We start from the raw sequence: 15,437 nt of genomic DNA on the forward strand, positions 1-15,437 counted from the left end.
ACGGGGCGGCGCGCCGGGGCCGGGCGGGCGGCGATTGGCTGGGCCGGGCCGGGCGGGGACCGGGGCCCCGGGCATGGCGGCCGCAGGGGAGGCCGGGCGGCGGGGCGGCGCGGCCACCATGGCGGAGGAGCGGGCCGGACCCCAGGCCGGGGCCGACGACGACGACGAGGGGGCCGGGCCGGGCCGAGGCGGCCGGAGGCCGGAGGCGTAGGAGGCGCCGGCATGGAGGGGCCCGGCCCGGCCCCGCACCGACAGGTAGCTCCCCCGCCTATCGCGACATGCTATCGCCACGGGGGGGGGGGGGGAAGGGTGTCGCGACAGGCCGGACGACCGGCCCGCAGCCCCCCGCGGGGGGCACGACGAGGTCGAAAAGCGACCCGCCCCGGGGTGCGGAGCACGGCCCGAAGCGCCGCGGAGAGGCCCGGGGGGAGGGGAGGCGCGACCCCGGCCCGCGGTGACCTTAGAGCCCGGAAGGGCGGCCGACGGCGGCCCGGGGCGGCGCGTGGGTCCCGGCCGGGGCGCTTCGCCGCGTGCCCCTCACCTCGCGTCCTCGGGTCCGTCGTCCGGCGGCCAGGTCCGGGAGCTGTGCGCCGGGGCCGACGACCGGCCGTACGTCTGCGAGAGCGGACACTGCTGCGGGGAGACCGGCTGCTGCACCTACTACTACGAGCTGTGGTGTGAGTGCCCCCCGTCCGCCGCGCCCCGCCCCGCCCCGCCGCGCCGCGCCCCGCGCCCGCCCCGCTCCCGCCGCCCCGGCCCACCGGCGCCCTCCCGCCTGCTTGCCTCCCCGGCGCAGGGTTCTGGCTCCTGTGGACCGTCCTGGTCCTGTTCGGCTGCTGCTGCGCCGCGCGCCATCGCCGGGCCAAGCTGCGCCTCCAGCAGCAGCAGCGCCAGCGCGAGATCAACCTCCTCGTCTACCACGGCGCCCGCCGCGCCTCCGCCGCCGCCGCCGCCGCCGCCGCCTCCTCGCTGCTCGACCTGCGTGAGTGCCCCGCGGCGGGGGAGCCCGGCGGGCGGCGCGAGGTCGCGGGGGCCCCGAGAGGCGAGCGCGCCCACGGCGGGCCGAGCGCCGTGCTGAGCGCCGGGGGGAGGGGCCGGGTCGGCGGCGGGGGGTTCCCGGTCTTGCTCCCCAGAGTGAAGGCCCGGAGCCCTCCGACGCCCGAGCCCGTCCGCCGAGCGGCGCCGCTTCTCTCCCCCGGCCCGAGAGACGGGGGGCGGGATCGGAACCCGGGTCCTGCCGGCCCCCCGAGGTCTTCCCCGGACCGACCCGCCTCCGTCTCGCGCCTCCCGCCGCAGGTCTCCTGGCCTCCTGCAAGCTCCCGGCCTACGAGGACGTGGCGCGGCGGCCGGGCACCCCGCCCCCGCCCTACGGCGCGGCCCCCCCGGCCCCGGCCTCCCCCGACTTCGCCGGCCGCTCCCGCGCCCCCGGCCGCCTCCCCTCGCCGAGTCGCGGCTGCGGCCCCCGCCTCTCGCCGCGCACCGCCCCCGAGCCCTCGCCCGCCTCGGGGCCGTCCGGCGGCGGCGGGGGCGACGGCCAGGGAGGGCGGGACCGGGCGTCCCCCCCGCCGCCCCGGGCCGAGGGCCGCGGCCGGAACCCGGGCGCCGAGGGCCCCGGGCCCGCCCGCCGCCGCCACCCCACCGGAGACTCGGGCGTCGAGCTCTGTCCCTGCCCCTCCCCCGACGCGGACCCCGCCGAGGCGGGCCCCCTGGCCCCGTCGCCCTGAGGCGGCGCGGGCGGGAGGGGGCCGCCGCCGCCGCCCGAGCCCCGCCGGCCCGCTCCGGCTTCGGACCGTCTCCGAGAGGGCGCCGACCGCGGCCCGCGACCGCCCGGGGGGCGGGGGGAGCCCGGACCGGCCCGGCCCACCCCCTCTAGTCTCCGCTTTCTTATTAAAGAGAAACGAGCCAGCCTCCGTGGTCCGCAGTCCCGGGGCCCGTCCCGCCCCCGCACTCCGACACCGAGACGGGCGCACGGGAGCGGGCGGCGGGGCCGGGGGGGGGGGACGGGACCGCCTCCCCTTTTATTGTAGAAAAATAGAGGAGCTCTGGGCGGGGGGCCGGGGGCGGCGGTCAGTAGTCCTCGGCCATGATGAGCAGCACGAGGCTGGTCCAGCCCTGGAAGGGGCGGCAGCCCTGGCCGCGGCCGTCGCGGTCGCTGTACTGCTCCCACAGGAAGCCGGTGGCCCGGTACTGGCGCGCCACGTTGTCCAGCAGGCGGGCGCGCAGGGCGGCGTAGAGGCGGGCGGCGCGGGCGGCGTGAGGCCCCTCCCGGCCGCCGTAGTGGCGCAGGGCCCCCAGCGCCAGGTAGTTGAGGTTGAGCCACACGGCCCCCCGCCAGTAGGGCGGGTCGTGCTCCGTGTTGCGCCGGCCGTAGAGGGGGCTGGCGGGGGCCAGCGAGCGCAGGCCGTAGGGCGTCCAGAGGCGGCCCCCGTCCTCCACGGCGTCCAGCAGCGGGCCCAGCCGCGCCGACCCGGGCTCCAGCAGCCGCAGCAGCAGCGGGAACAGGCTGACGTAGCCCAGGGCGTCCACGTAGCGCGGCCGCGGGGGCGTGGGCCCCGCCACCCGCACCAGCCCCGGGGACGGCGGGGGGCCCCCGCCCGGGGCCGAGGCCGGGGCCGGGACCAGCCGCGCCGTGGGCGTGTGGTTGCCGAAGTCGGCGAAGGCGCCCAGCTCCTCGGCCCAGTGCAGGGCGGCCAGGCCGCGGGGCCCGTCCTCCCGCCTCAGGGCGGCGGCCAGGGCCCGCAGCCCCGCCGCCTCGCCCGCCCCGCAGCCGCCCGCAGGCGGGCCAGCACCTCGGCCGCCCGGGCCAGCCAGCAGCGCAGGTCCAGGTGGCGCTCCTCGGGGGACGGGTGCGAGGCCCGCGGGTAGTCGTCCAGGCCCGACGGCAGGGTCTTGGGGTTGAGGAAGCGGCGGGAGGCGGGGTCGCGGCCCCGCCAGCGGTAGGACAGGGGCCCCGGGCCGGCCTGCGTGCGGTTGAGCCAGGAGAACCAGGCCAGCAGGCGGGGGAAGGCCCGGCGCAGGAAGTCCTCCCGCTCCTCGGCCCCCGCCCCGAACTCGTCCCCGCCCTCCCGGCCGTCGCCGTCGCCGTCGTCCTCCTCCTCCTCCAGCATGCGCTCCACGGGCAGGAAGAGGGTGGGCGGGTTGGCGTGGGCGGCCCGCTGGGGCAGGAACTCGGGGGGCACCCGGGCCCGGGCCTCGTCGCCCAGGGCCTGCTCGCGCCCGATCCAGCCGTCGGCGTTGAGGAGGCCCAGCCAGTGGGCCAGCACCTGGCGGCTCAGCCGCGGGGCCCAGCGCTGCACCAGCAGCTGGTGGAAGCCCTCGTCCCACAGGAAGCCCCGCGGGAAGAAGGAGCGCGACGGCGTGGCCGTGAACAGGGGCGCCTCCGGGAAGGGCAGCGGGGGCCCCTCGGCCTCCCCCCCGGCCTCCCCCCCGGCCTCCTCCCCGGCGGGGTCGGGCAGGACCAGGCCGGGGCCGTGGAAGTAGCCCACGCCGCCCAGCAGCCCGCTGAGGGCCACCCGGCCCAGGTGGCGCTCGGCGGGGCCCAGCCCGCGGGCCGCCAGCCCGAAGGCGGCCTCGAAGCGCCGCTCGAAGGCGGCCTCCCGGCGGGCCAGGCCCTCGCTCAGGGCCGCCCCCGCCAGCCGGCCCCGCCGCCCCTCGGCCGCGCTGCCCGACTCGAAGGCCAGCTCCACGCGGGCCGGCGGGGCCAGGGTCACCTGCTGCACCAGCAGCCGGCCGCGGGCCGGGCCCCCCCCCCTCCCCGGCCGGGCCCCCCGCCAGCCCCACGTAGCGGCGGGCCGGGCCCCCGGGGGGCCGGTGCCGCGCCCGGCGGACCAGCCGGCTCCTCACCGCCTCCGTCAGCAGGTGCAGCCCCGGGCTGGGACCCGAGAAGACGTCGTAGCTGCGGGGACGGGGACGGGGACGGGGACGGGGACGGGGAGGGGAGAGAAGCCACGGGCCCCGTCAGCCTCCCGGGGGCCGCGGCGGGGGAACGCGGGGCGGGGCGCGGCGGGGGACGGGGAGGGACCCGGCCCCGGGCGCCGAGTACCTGGCGTGGCGGGGCCCGGAGCCCTCCGCGTCCGTCGGGGGCAGCAGCGTGAGGTAGAAGTCCCCCAGCTCCTCGGTGCGGCCGCGGACCCCGGCCGGGCGCGACCCGTCCCCTTCGGCCGGCTCGGGCCGCAGCCGGCCCTGCCCGTCGGTGGCCACGTAGAAGAAGAGGGACAGGAGCGTCGGGGCCCCCGCGCCCTGCCGAGGGGAGAGCGGGGCGGTCGGGGGCGGTCGGCGGCGGCCCGGCCCCCCGGCCCCCGGCCCCCCGGCCCCCGGCCCGGCCGGGCGCCGCCGCGGGCGCTCACCTGCGTGCGGACCGTGACCCGCCAGCTCCAGTCGCCTCCGTGGCGGCCCCCGGGCCGCTTGAGGAACTCGGTGGTGAGGCGCAGCGGCCCGTCGCGGACCAGCTGGCGGCCGAAGGTGTGCCCGTCGTGCCGCTCCCAGGTGAAGGGGCCCAGGCCCTCGCTCTGCTCGCACGTGTGGCGCAGCTCGAACCCGCCCCCCGGCTCCTGCACCAGCCACATCAGCCCTGCGGGGAGGCGCGGGGTCACGCCGGCCGGGACCCACCGGGGAGACGGGGACGGAGCCGGCGAGGAGACCGGGAAAGCCGGCGGGCCGGCGGGGGGGGGGGGGAGGGGGTCCCACCTGCGACGAGGCTGCGGGGGCTGCGCGTCTTCATGCCGAAGAGGACGTGGGGCCGGTAGGTGCCCCAGAAGAGGTCGGGGGAGACGCGGGGGTCGGCGGCGTCGGGGGGCAGCGCGGGGGGCGCCGGGTGGAGGGTCACCGCCCGCTGCCACCGCTGCCGGCGCAGGGCCCAAGCGCCAGGCCGCGCCGCCGCTGCAGCGCCAGCGCCAGCGCCAGCGCCAGGGCCGCCGCCTGCCGCCGCCGCCCCACGCCCGGCCCCACGGCCCCCACCCCCGCCGGACCCCCGGGGCCCGCGGCCGCGCGGGTCCTTCCTCGGGCCGGGGGGGCGACGGCGGCGGCTCCTTCTCGCGGTCGGGGTCCGGGGGCCGCGCCCGCCCGGCCCCCCCGGCCTCGCCCCGGCGGCGTCCCATCCTGGGCGGAGACACAGAGCGGAGAGGACGAGGTGGGAGGGACGCGCCGGGGGGGGGGGACGGACGCGGAGACGTGAGAGACGCCCGGGGGACGAGAGGCAGGGACGCGGAGGCGAGCGGAGGCCCGGGACACGCAGAGACAACCGAGGTAGGGAGAGGCAGAGACCCAGAGAGGGAGGCGAGAGACACAAGGGGAGAGAGAGGCAGAGAGAAGAGACGACCCCGAGCCCCCAGAGATACAGGGAGGCGCAGAGACACAGGGAGAGAGGCGGAGATGAGAGAGACAGATGCAGAGACACCGAGAGAAACGGAGAGGCAGAGAGACACGAGGAGAGAGAGATGCAGAGATCAAGAGAGGCGCCGAGGCCCAGAGATACAGGGAGAGACGCAGAGGTAAAGGGAGACCCCGAGGCCCGGAGATATGGGGGGTGCAGAGACACAAGGAGAGAGATGCAGAGATAGAGAGGGGCCCAGAGACATAGGGAGACACCCACAGATGCAGAGACACAAGGAGAGAGACATGCAGAGATAGAGAGGCCCAGAGACACAGGGAGACACCCAGAGATGACAGAGAGGCGCAGAGACACAAGGAGAGAGATACAGAGATAAAGACAGACCCCCCCCCAAGGCCCAGAGATAAGGGGGGCGCAGAGACACACAGCTAGGGAGACGCAGAGATAGAGAGACCCAGGGATGGAGAGGCGCAGAGACACGAGGGGAGAGAGATGCCGAGATAAAGAGAGGCCCAGAGACTTGGGGAGACACCCAGAGATAGAGAGGCGCAGAGACACAAGGAGAAGGAGATGCAGAGATAGACCCAGAGATGGAGAGGTGCAGAGACACGAGGAGATGCAGAGATAGAGAGAGGAGCCCAGAGACATAGGGAGACACCCAGAGATGACAGAGAGATGCAGAGACACAAGGAGAGAGGGAGATGCAGAGATAGACAGAGAAGCCCAGAGACATAGGGAGACACCCAGAGATGATAGAGGGGCGCAGAGACACAAGGAGAGAGTCGTGCAGAGATAAAGAGGCGCCGAGGCCCAGGGACATAGGGAGACAGATGCAGAGATAAAGAGGGGCCGAGGCCCAGAGACATTGAGAGACACCCGGAGATGACGGAGATGCAGAGACACAAGGAGAGAGACATGCAGAGATAGGTCCAGAGACATAGGGAGACACCCAGAGAGAGACACAGAGACACAAGGGGAGAGAGAGATGCAGAGGTAGAGGCCGAGGCCCAGAGACACAGGGAGACACCCAGAGATGACCGAGAGGCACAGAGACACAAGGAGAGAGACATGCAGAGATAGAGGCCGAGGCCCAGAGACATAGGGAGACACCCAGAGATGACAGAGAGATGCAGAGACACAAGGAGCGAGACGCATAGAGAGGTACGGAGAGAGACATGCAGAGATAGAGAGAAGCCGAGGCCCAGAGACATAGGGAGACACCCAGAGATGACCGAGAGATGCAGAGACACAAGGAGAGAGACATGCAGAGATAAAGAGAGGCCCAGAGACATAGGGAGACACATAGAGAGATACGGAGAGAGACATGCAGAGATAGAGAGAGGCCGAGGCCCAGAGACATAGGGAGACACCCAGAGATGACCGAGAGATGCAGAGACACAAGGAGAGAGACATGCAGATAAAGGGAGAGGCCCAGAGACACAGAGAGACACTCAGAGATGACAGAGACATAGGATGTCCAGAGACACAAGGGGAGAGACATGCAGAGATAAAGAGACACCCAGAGATGACAGAGAGACGCAGAGACACATGCAGAGATAAAGAGAGAGGCCCAGAGACATAGGGAGAGACCCAGAGATGACAGAGAGACACAGAGACACGAGGAGAGACACAGGCAGAGCTAAAGACAGAAGCAGCGTGGCTCAGTGGAAAGAGCACGGGCTGGGGAGTCAGAGGTCATGGGTTCGAATCCCAGCTCTGCCACTTGTCGGCCGTGTGACTGTGGGCAAGTCACTTCACTTCTCTGGGCCTCAGTTCCCTCATCTGGAAAATGGGGATGAAGACCGTGAGCCCCACGTGGGACAACCCGATTCCCCTGTGTCTCCCCCAGCGCTTAGAACAGTGCTCGGCACATAGTAAGCGCTTCAACAGATACCAACATTATTATAAAGAGACACGAGGAGACACACCGGCAGAGATAACGAGAGAGGCCCAGAGACACCCAGAGATGACAGAGACCCCCAGGGACGAGACAGAGACGCAGAGACACGAGGGGAGAGACGGGCAGAGATAAAGAGAGAGGCCCAGAGACCCAGGGAGACACCCGAGAGAGACGGAGAGACGGAGAGACGGAGAGACGGGGCGGGGGTGGGGGAGGGGGAGGGGGAGGGGGAGGGGGAGGGGCGGGCGCGCGGTACCGAGTGGTGGCGCGCAGTCGGGCGCTCGCGCGCTTCCCCGCAACGTGTCCCGGGCGGCTTCCGCCCGCAGCCGGGGCGCGCGCCCTCTACGTCACCCCCGCCGCGACGCCGCGCGCCCTCTACGTCATCGCGCCGCGACGCCCCCGCCCCAGCCTGCCCCGCGCGCGCCCCCCCTCCCTCCCCTCTCCCGGCCTGCCCCGCGCGCCCCCCTCCCTCCCCTCTCCCGGCCTGCCCCGCGCGCCGCCCCGCGCGGGATGCTGGGAATTGTAGTCCGCCCCCCCCCCCCCCCCCGCGGGCCCCACTGATTCTATTTAGTCGCCATCGCTTTTACGAGACGTTCTTCCCCTTGACTCTATTTATCGCCATTGTTCTTGTCTGTCCCTCTATCCCGATTAGACTGTAAGCCCATCCAAGGGCAGGGACCGGATCTGTTGCCGACTAGTTCATTCCAAGCGCTCAGTACAGTGCTCTGCACAGAGTAAGCGCTCAATAAATACTATTGAATGAATGACTGACTGACTGAGTGACCTCGATGAGACTGTCTCTATCTGTTGCCGACTTGTTCATTCCAAGCGCTTAGCACAGTGCTCTGCACAGCGTCGGCGCTCAATAGATACTATTGCATGAATGACGCCAGCAGATGGTCTCTTTTGCGGGCTGCCGGTTGAGCGCCTCCCGGCCTGTACTGAGCCCCTCCCGGGACGGCCTCGTCGCCTCGGGTGTGTCCCCGCCGCTCGGCGCGCAGGCAGCGCTCAGCGCAGGCCGGCGGCATCGGTATCATGCGCTGGAATGGATGCGAGCGCATTTTAATTTTAACCAGGACCAACTACGCACCACACGCAGTTCTGAGCGCTGGGATGGACTGAGCGTCACCTTCTTAATGGTATCTGTTAGGCGCTTACTACGCGCCAGACACCGTACCGAGTGGTGAGGTAGATACGAGACCCTTTCTTTGGCCAATGCTACTCATTAAGTGCTCACTAGGAGCCTAACACAGAATTAAGAATTCCGAGTAGGCGGAACATCATTTATTTAATGCCACTTGCTAGGCGCCTGCCCCGTGCTAGGCACTGCAATGATGATAATGGCATCTGTTAGGCATTTGCTACGTAGGGAAGCAGCGTGGCCGAGTGGAAAGAGCCGGGGCTTGGGAGTCAGAGGTCGCGGGTTCCGATCCCGGCTCCGCCGCCCGTCAGCGGTGTGACTTGGGGCAAGTCGCTTCTCTGTGCCTCAGTTCCCTCATCTGTCAAATGAGGATTAAGACGGTGAGCCCCGCGTGGGACAACCTCATCACCTTGTATCCCCCCCAACGCTGAGAACGGTGTTTAGCACACAGTAAGCGCTTAACAGATACCGTCATTACTATTATGTGCCAAGCGCTGTTCTAAGCACTGGGGGGGGGGAGACGCAAGGCGATCAGGTTGTCCCACGTGGGGCTCACCGTCTTCATCCCCGCCGACCCCCAGATGAGGTCAGTGAGGCCCAGAGAAGCGGGGTGACTCGCCCAAAGTCGCACGGCTGACAAGTGGCGGAGCCGGGATTAGAACCCGTGACCTCTGACTCCCCAACCTAGGCTCCTTCCACTGAGCGACGTCGCCGTACTGAGCGCCGGGGTGGATACACACTGATCTTTTCCTCTTTTTCAACAGCGCTTGTTGAGAGCTTACTACGTGCCGCTGTTCTTCACGCTGGAGTGGAGCCGAGATGAATCGTTTTCCAAGGGATCGGGGAAGGCTTCGCTACGTGCCCGACACCGTCCTGAGCGCCGGGCTGGACGCGAGCCGACGCCAGTCCCTGTCCCACACGGGGCTGGCGGTCTTCCTCCCCGTTTTACGAGGGGACCGCGGCCCGGAAAGGGGGCGGCGGCCGGCCCCGGGGTCGCACAGCGAGACGCGCGGCGGCGCGGGGCTCGGAACCCAGGTCCGCTGACCCCCGCGGCCCCTCGCTCCTTCCGCGAGGCCGCTCCGCCTCGCAACTCGCGGGGATCCGTCCCTGCCGCCGAGCCGCACGCTCCGAGCCGCCGGGGAGCGCGCTCGGCGCGTGGTGAGCGCTCGACGCACGCGGCTGAACGGACCCACTCGGCGCCGAGCGACCGTCCAAATCCCGGGCCGGACCACGGTCGCAGACCTTTATTTATCTCGAGGGGCGACGGGGGAATCGGGCCCCCCGGGGGCGGGAGGGGGGCAGAACCTGGGCGACGGAGCCCCCCGACCCCCGGGACGTCCCCGCCGGTCGGGGGTTGGGGTGGGGAGGGTCGGCGTCGGGCCCGGCCCCCCTCTCGCCTCACGGCTTCTTCCTTTCCGGCTTCTGGTCCGCCTCGGGCCGCTCCTTGGCCCGGATTCGAGCGACCAGGGCCCGCAGCATCTCCTGGGTCGTGAGGTAGGCACCGCGCAGGATCAGCCGGTCTCCGTCCCCTGCGCGGGAGAGCACCGAGGAACAGCGTCAGAGAGCATCGCTCTCCCCTCGCGGGAAAGCAGCGCGGCCTCGCCGGGACAGCCCGGGCCCGGGAGCCAGAGGGCGGCGGGTCCTAATCCCGCCGCCGTCCCCCGTCTGCCGGGCGACCTTGGGCACCGGGCCGCGCTGACCTCCCAGTAATGATAATATTAACGGCGGTGTTCGGTTTCGCCGCCCGTCTCCCCCGTCCCTCTCTCTTGCCGAATCGTCCATTCCCAGCGCTCGGCGCAGTGCTCTGCACCCAGCAGGCGCTCCGTAAACACGACCGGACGCACTGACCGTGCGCCCGGCACCGATCTACACGCGGGGGTAGATCCGAGGGCGTCGGGCCGTCCCCCGTGGGGCTCCCAGCCTCCATCCCCGTTCGACGGATGGGGTCACTGAGGCCCGGGGGGGATGAAGCGGCCCGCCCGAGGTCAACCCAGCCCGACGAGCGGCGGAGCCGGGATCGGAACCCAGCCCTCCGACTCCCAGTACGACGGGGATCGAGACCGTGAACCCACGTGGGACGCGGACCGTGTCCAACCCCGTTGGCCCGCGTCCGCCCCGGGGCTCAGTACGGTGCCTGGCACCTAGTAAGCGCTTAATGCTATTATTTTATCATCATCCGCAACCTCCTCTGGACTTATGTACAGGCCTTTAAAGAATCATCCGTTATAAACGACTCATTTATTGAAACGAGCAAGGGCGATGATAATCACGGTACTCGCTAAAGGCTCACTAGGTGCCGAGCACTGTCCCGAAGAAGTGAGGTTGCCCCCCCCCCCCCCCCCGGGCTCACGGCCTTAACCCCCCTTTTACAGATGAGGGAACCGAGGCCCCGAGAGGCGAAGCGAGCGGCCCGGCCGACGAGTGGCGGCGCCGGGATTAGAACCCGGGACCTCCGACGCCCAAGCCCGGGCTCTGCCCGCGCGGCCTCGCCGCCTCTCCGTCAGATGCCCGTCCGCCTCCCTTGCTCGACCGGGAGCGCGCCGTGGGCGGGGGGGGTGGGTCTACCCCCCGAAGCAGAAGGAAGCAGCGTGGCTCAGTGGAAAGAGCACGGGCTTTGGAGTCAGGGCTCATGAGTTCGAATCCCAGCTCTGCCACTTGGCGGCTGTGGGACCGTGGGCGAGTCACTTCACTCCTCTGGGCCTCAGTTCCCTCATCTGTAAAATGGGGATGAAGACCGTGAGCCCCACGTGGGACGACCCGATTCCCCTCTGTCTACCCCAGCGCTCAGAGCGGTGCTCGGCACATAGTAAGCGCTTAACAAATACCAACATTATTACCGACTCTGCGCCGGGGGCCTCTCTCAAGGGCTCAGCCCCGGGCGCCGCACCCGCCGAGCGCTCGGGAAGTAAGCGCTCCTGGGCCCTCCTTCCCCCTCCCCCTTCTGCATCGCCCTCTTGATTGCCGGCCCCTCACCGCCTCTGGGCGCCAGGCCCGGCGCGCCACGCACGGCGAGCGCTCACCCCAGTGCTCGGCACGTAGCAAGAGCTCGACGAACACGACCGGATGCACCAACGCGTGTCCGGCTCTGTCGCTCATCCACCTCCAGTCGCGTCCGTCTCCCACGTCAGCCCGCCGGGACCGGGCCGGGTCCCGGGACCCCGGCGGGCGCTCAACAGATAGGGGCCGGCGACTGGCTCGACGCGCCCGACCGCCCGCCGGATCCTCCGGCCCGAGGACTCACCGAAGAGCACGTCCACCTGGGGCGCGGAGCCGTCGTGCCTCACGTCCACCTGGACGGAGCAGTTGAGGTTGGAGGCGCGCACCTTCTCCCCGCTCAGCGTCTGCAGCACGGCCCTGCGAGACCGGAGGGGCCGAACGGGGGCGGGGGCGGGGGGCGCGGGGTTTAGGGGCTCCGGGGGGGCTCCCGCGACCCCTCCCCGACCTGGGTTCCGATCCCACATCCGCCCGGCGAGCCCGGACAAGTCACCTCCCCGGGCCTCACGGAACCTCGCCTGGAAAACGGGCGTGACGACGGAAGCCCGCCCTCGACCCGATGGGCCTCTCCCCGCCCCGGCGCTCGGTACGGCGCCCGGCGAGCGAGACACGGGGGAGCTGCTGCCGAACCGTACTGGGCGAGCGCCGAGTCCAGCGCCGCGCACGTCGTGAGCGCTCGATAAATCCATCGACTGAATCTGTCGCCGGATTGTACTTTGCAAGCGCTCGGTCCAGTGCTCCGCACGTAGCGGGCGCTCGATAAATACCATCGAATGAATCTGTCGCCGAACTGTATTTTGCAAGCGCCCAGTCCGGTGCCGTGCACGTAGCGAGCGCTCGATAAATACTATCGAATGAATCTTTTGTCAAAGTGTACTTTGCAAGCGCCGAGTCCAGCGCCGCGCACGTCGTGAGCGCTCGATAAATACCATCGACTGAATCTGTCTCCGGACTGTACTTTGCAAGCGCTCGGTCCAGTGCTCCGCACGTCGTGAGCGCTCGATAATTACCATCCAACGAATCTGTTGCCAAACTGTAGTTTCCAAGCGCTCAGTCCAGTGCCCCGCACGTAGTGAGCGCTCGATAAATACCACCGACTGAATCTGTCGCCGGATTGTACTTTCCAAGCGCTCGGTCCAGTGCTCCGCACGTAGCGGGCGCTCGATAAATACCATCCAACGAGTCTGTCGCCGAACTGTACTTCGCAAGCGCCCAGTCCGGTGCCGTGCACGTAGCGAGCGCTCGATAAATACCATCGAATGAACCTGTCGCCGAACTGTACTTTGCAAGCGCTCGGTCCAGCGCTCCGCACACAGTAAGCGCTCAGTAAGTACTACCGAATGAACGAATGAAGGGAGGAAGACGAGTGGTGGGCGCCGGCCCCAAGGAGCAGGGCCCGACCGCACCGAGCGCGGAGGCCCCTGGGTTCCCTGCCTCCGCCATCTGCCTGCTCTGCGACCCCGTGAACGCCGCCCCACTTCCCTGTGCCTCAGTTTCCTCGGCCGCAGAATGGGGGCGGGGCTCCCCGATCAGCCGGGACCTGCCCCCCGAGGCTTAGTACAGTGTCTGGCGCGTAGTAAACGCTTCACAGGCGCCAGAGAAAACAGACGCGTGGCGGGGAAGGGGGCGGCCAGGGCGGCCTGGCGGGTCGAACCCGGGCCCGGGAGTCACGGGGACCTGGGTTCTAATCTCTGCTCCCCCCCCGCCCGTCTGCTGGGTGACGTCGCCCCTCCGGGCCTCGGGTTCCCTCAAGCGAGGTTCCAGACCACTCCGCCCTCCCACTGGAGGGAGCTCGGTGGAAAGAGCCCCGGGCTGGGGAGTCGGAGGGCGCGGGTTCGAATCCCCGCTCCGCCGCCTGTCAGCGGCGTGACTCCGGGCGCGTCGCCTCACTTCTCTGGACCTCGGTGACCTCCTCTGGAAAACGGGGGTGAGGACCGTGAGCCCCACCCCGTATCACCTCGCGTCCCCCCAGCACTCAGAACGGTGCTCTGCACACAGTGAGCGCTTAACGAATAGCGTTACCGTTTTCATCAGTCAGCCCGTAAGCCCTCTGTGGGTCCGGGCGACCCCGCGTCTCCCCCAGCGCTTAGCGCGGTGCCCGGCACGCGGTAAGCGCTCGACAAATGGAATTAAAACAGAAAAGGATGGGGGGGACGGGACGGGACGGAGGGGAGCGGGCGGACCGCGCGACCAGAGCCGGGGCCCGCCAGTCAGGAGGAGCCGGGTTCTAACCCAGGCCCCGTCTCTGCTGGGCGACCTCGGGCCGGTCCCCTGCCTTCTCCGAGCCCCGGTGACCCCGCTCTGTCAAACGGGGACGGAGACCGGGAGCGCCACGGGGGACAGCCCGATGCCCCCGGCTCTCCGCGGGGCGCTCAGAACGGCGGCGGGCACCGGGCGAGCGGCCCGCGGACCCCCTCGTCGTCACGCCCCGGGTGCCGGCTCTGCCCCCCGTCAGCCGGGCGACCGCGGGCCGGTCGCCTTCGCTTCCCCGGGCCTCCTCGGTTCCCTCATCCGTCGAACGGGGCCGGGCCGCGGGCCGGGCCGCCGACCCCGGATCTCCTCGGGCGCCGGGCACCTGGCGAGCGCTCGACGGAAACCGACGGTACGATCGCTATCGTTGTGATCACCTCTCCGGCCGTGGGACGGCCCGATGGCCTCGGATCTCCCCCGGCGCTCGCAACCGTCCTCCTCCTCCTCCGGCGAGCGTCTCGTACGTACCATCGTCGTCATCGTCGCCGAGCGCCGGGCGTCCAAGCGATCACCTCCTATTTCTCCCGGCGGGTAATCCCGATGGTACGTATTAAGCGCTTCCTAGGGGCTGAGCGCTGTCCTAAGCGTTACGACCGTCCTCTTGTCTGGCCCCCCCCGCCCCCCCAGAGCTGGGAACGAGGCCTGGGGCACGGCCTACTCGTCCCTAATCATCGTAATTACCCGAGGCGCCTACTACGTGCCAGGCCCTGTTCTAAGCGCCGGGGGGGGGGGGGGGCGGGGTCACGAGGCTGACCCACGTGGGGCTCACCAGGTGCAGAGCACTGTACTAAACGCTCGGAATGGACGAATCGGCGCCAGACGGAGCCGGTCCCTGCCCTTCGCACACTCGTTCGACAGTATTTACTGAGCGCTTACTATGTGCAGAGCGCCGTCTCGGACGCCTCCCGTGTGCCGAGCACTGTTCTAAGCGCTGGGAAGGGGGGGGGGGGGGTCCGAGGCGATCGGGTCGTCCCACGTGGGGCTCCCCTCCGGCGGGCCGGCGGCGGCGGGATTCGAACCCAGGCCCCGGGGGGGGGGGGGGGCGTCAAGCGGTTACCTGGTGGACTCCACGCGGTCCCCGAAGGGGCAGAAGCGGACGAGGATCCGGCGGACGGAGCGCAGGCTCAAGGCGCCGCCCCGAAACGTCGCGGCCATGCTCAGCCGGGGCGGGGGGCGTTCGGACGAGTCCCCGCCCCGGAAGGGGGAGGGGCCCGCGGCCACCCCTCCCCCCCCATTTCCTCCCGGGCCCCTTCTCCCCCCGGACACTGTACTGGCCGCCCGAGGACGGGGCCGTTTGCTCTCGCAAGGAAAAAAAAAGTAACCCCCGCGAGGATGCCGTTTGGTGTCGATGAGGAGGACAAGGCCCCAACTTCCTCGGATCCCCCCCCCCCGAGCTCTGTCGTAGACGCGGTGGGCCGGGCGCTGTACTGAGCGCTCGAGGAGGATGCTATCGCTCAGTGATAACGACAGTGATAACGATAGCATCTGTCCAGCGCTAAACCCACTTTCCTGCCATCCTCCCCGACGCCCCGTCGCAGTCGCGGTGGGCCGGGCGCCGTACCGAGCGCTCGAGGAGGGGGGTGGCGTTTACTGATAATATTCATCGTGATAATTAGGGTGATAATGATGGTAGGCGTCCGATTGCCTTCTGTAACAATGTCGGTACGTGTTAAGCGCTTACTACGTGCAGAGCACTGTTCTAAGCGCCGGGGGAGACGCAGGGGCATCAGCTTGTCCCACGTGGGGCTCACGGTCTCCCCGACGGTCCGTCGTAGTCGCGGTGGGCCGGGCGCCGTACCGAGCGCTCGAGGAGGAGGGTGGTG

At 70.0% G+C, this 15,437-nt stretch overlaps 3 protein-coding genes across 3 annotated transcripts; 1 reads left to right on the plus strand and 2 right to left on the minus strand.

Annotated features, from left to right (window-relative positions):
* Positions 1–84: 84 nt before the first annotated feature.
* WBP1 (WW domain binding protein 1) lies at positions 85–1,724 on the plus strand. Its single transcript, XM_029062691.2, has 4 exons — positions 85–255; positions 575–677; positions 797–982; positions 1,297–1,724. Exons 1-4 carry the CDS (start codon positions 223–225, stop codon positions 1,722–1,724), a joined length of 750 nt encoding a protein of 249 aa, XP_028918524.1. The 5' UTR covers positions 85–222.
* A 267-nt stretch (positions 1,725–1,991) lies between these two features.
* On the minus strand, positions 1,992–4,801 carry MOGS (mannosyl-oligosaccharide glucosidase). The gene is given in 6 exon segments (XM_029063178.2): positions 1,992–2,753; positions 2,756–3,734; positions 3,736–3,895; positions 4,043–4,239; positions 4,347–4,570; positions 4,687–4,801. Coding segments are annotated over 6 exon segments (2,280 nt in total). The 5' UTR covers positions 4,721–4,801; the 3' UTR covers positions 1,992–2,067.
* Positions 4,802–9,575: 4,774 nt separating this feature from the next.
* MRPL53 (mitochondrial ribosomal protein L53) lies at positions 9,576–14,802 on the minus strand. The gene is made up of 3 exons (XM_029063194.2): positions 14,672–14,802; positions 11,612–11,724; positions 9,576–9,899 (listed from the first exon to the last, which is right to left on the minus strand). Exons 1-3 carry the CDS (start codon positions 14,767–14,769, stop codon positions 9,769–9,771), a joined length of 342 nt encoding a protein of 113 aa, XP_028919027.1. The 5' UTR covers positions 14,770–14,802; the 3' UTR covers positions 9,576–9,768.
* Between the last annotated feature and the right edge of the window lie 635 nt (positions 14,803–15,437).

This window comes from Ornithorhynchus anatinus, chromosome 4, assembly GCF_004115215.2.
Source record: "Ornithorhynchus anatinus isolate Pmale09 chromosome 4, mOrnAna1.pri.v4, whole genome shotgun sequence".
In the NCBI taxonomy this organism is placed as follows: Eukaryota; Metazoa; Chordata; class Mammalia; order Monotremata; family Ornithorhynchidae; genus Ornithorhynchus; species Ornithorhynchus anatinus.

Excerpts from the sequence above, each read along its gene's own strand:
- MRPL53 (XM_029063194.2), bottom strand. The coding sequence starts at position 14,769 with ATGGCCGCGACGTTTCGGGGCGGCGCCTTGAGCCTGCGCTCCGTCCGC. Across the intron at positions 11,725-14,671 it reads GACCGCGTGGAGTCCACCAG|GGCCGTGCTGCAGACGCTGA; the intron begins GTAACCGCTTGA and ends CCGGTCTCGCAG. Across the intron at positions 9,900-11,611 it reads CCAGGTGGACGTGCTCTTCG|GGGACGGAGACCGGCTGATC; the intron begins GTGAGTCCTCGG and ends TCTCCCGCGCAG.
- WBP1 (XM_029062691.2), top strand. The coding sequence starts at position 223 with ATGGAGGGGCCCGGCCCGGCCCCGCACCGACAG. Across the intron at positions 256-574 it reads GCCCGGCCCCGCACCGACAG|GTCCGGGAGCTGTGCGCCGG; the intron begins GTAGCTCCCCCG and ends TCCGGCGGCCAG. Across the intron at positions 983-1,296 it reads CTCCTCGCTGCTCGACCTGC|GTCTCCTGGCCTCCTGCAAG; the intron begins GTGAGTGCCCCG and ends CTCCCGCCGCAG.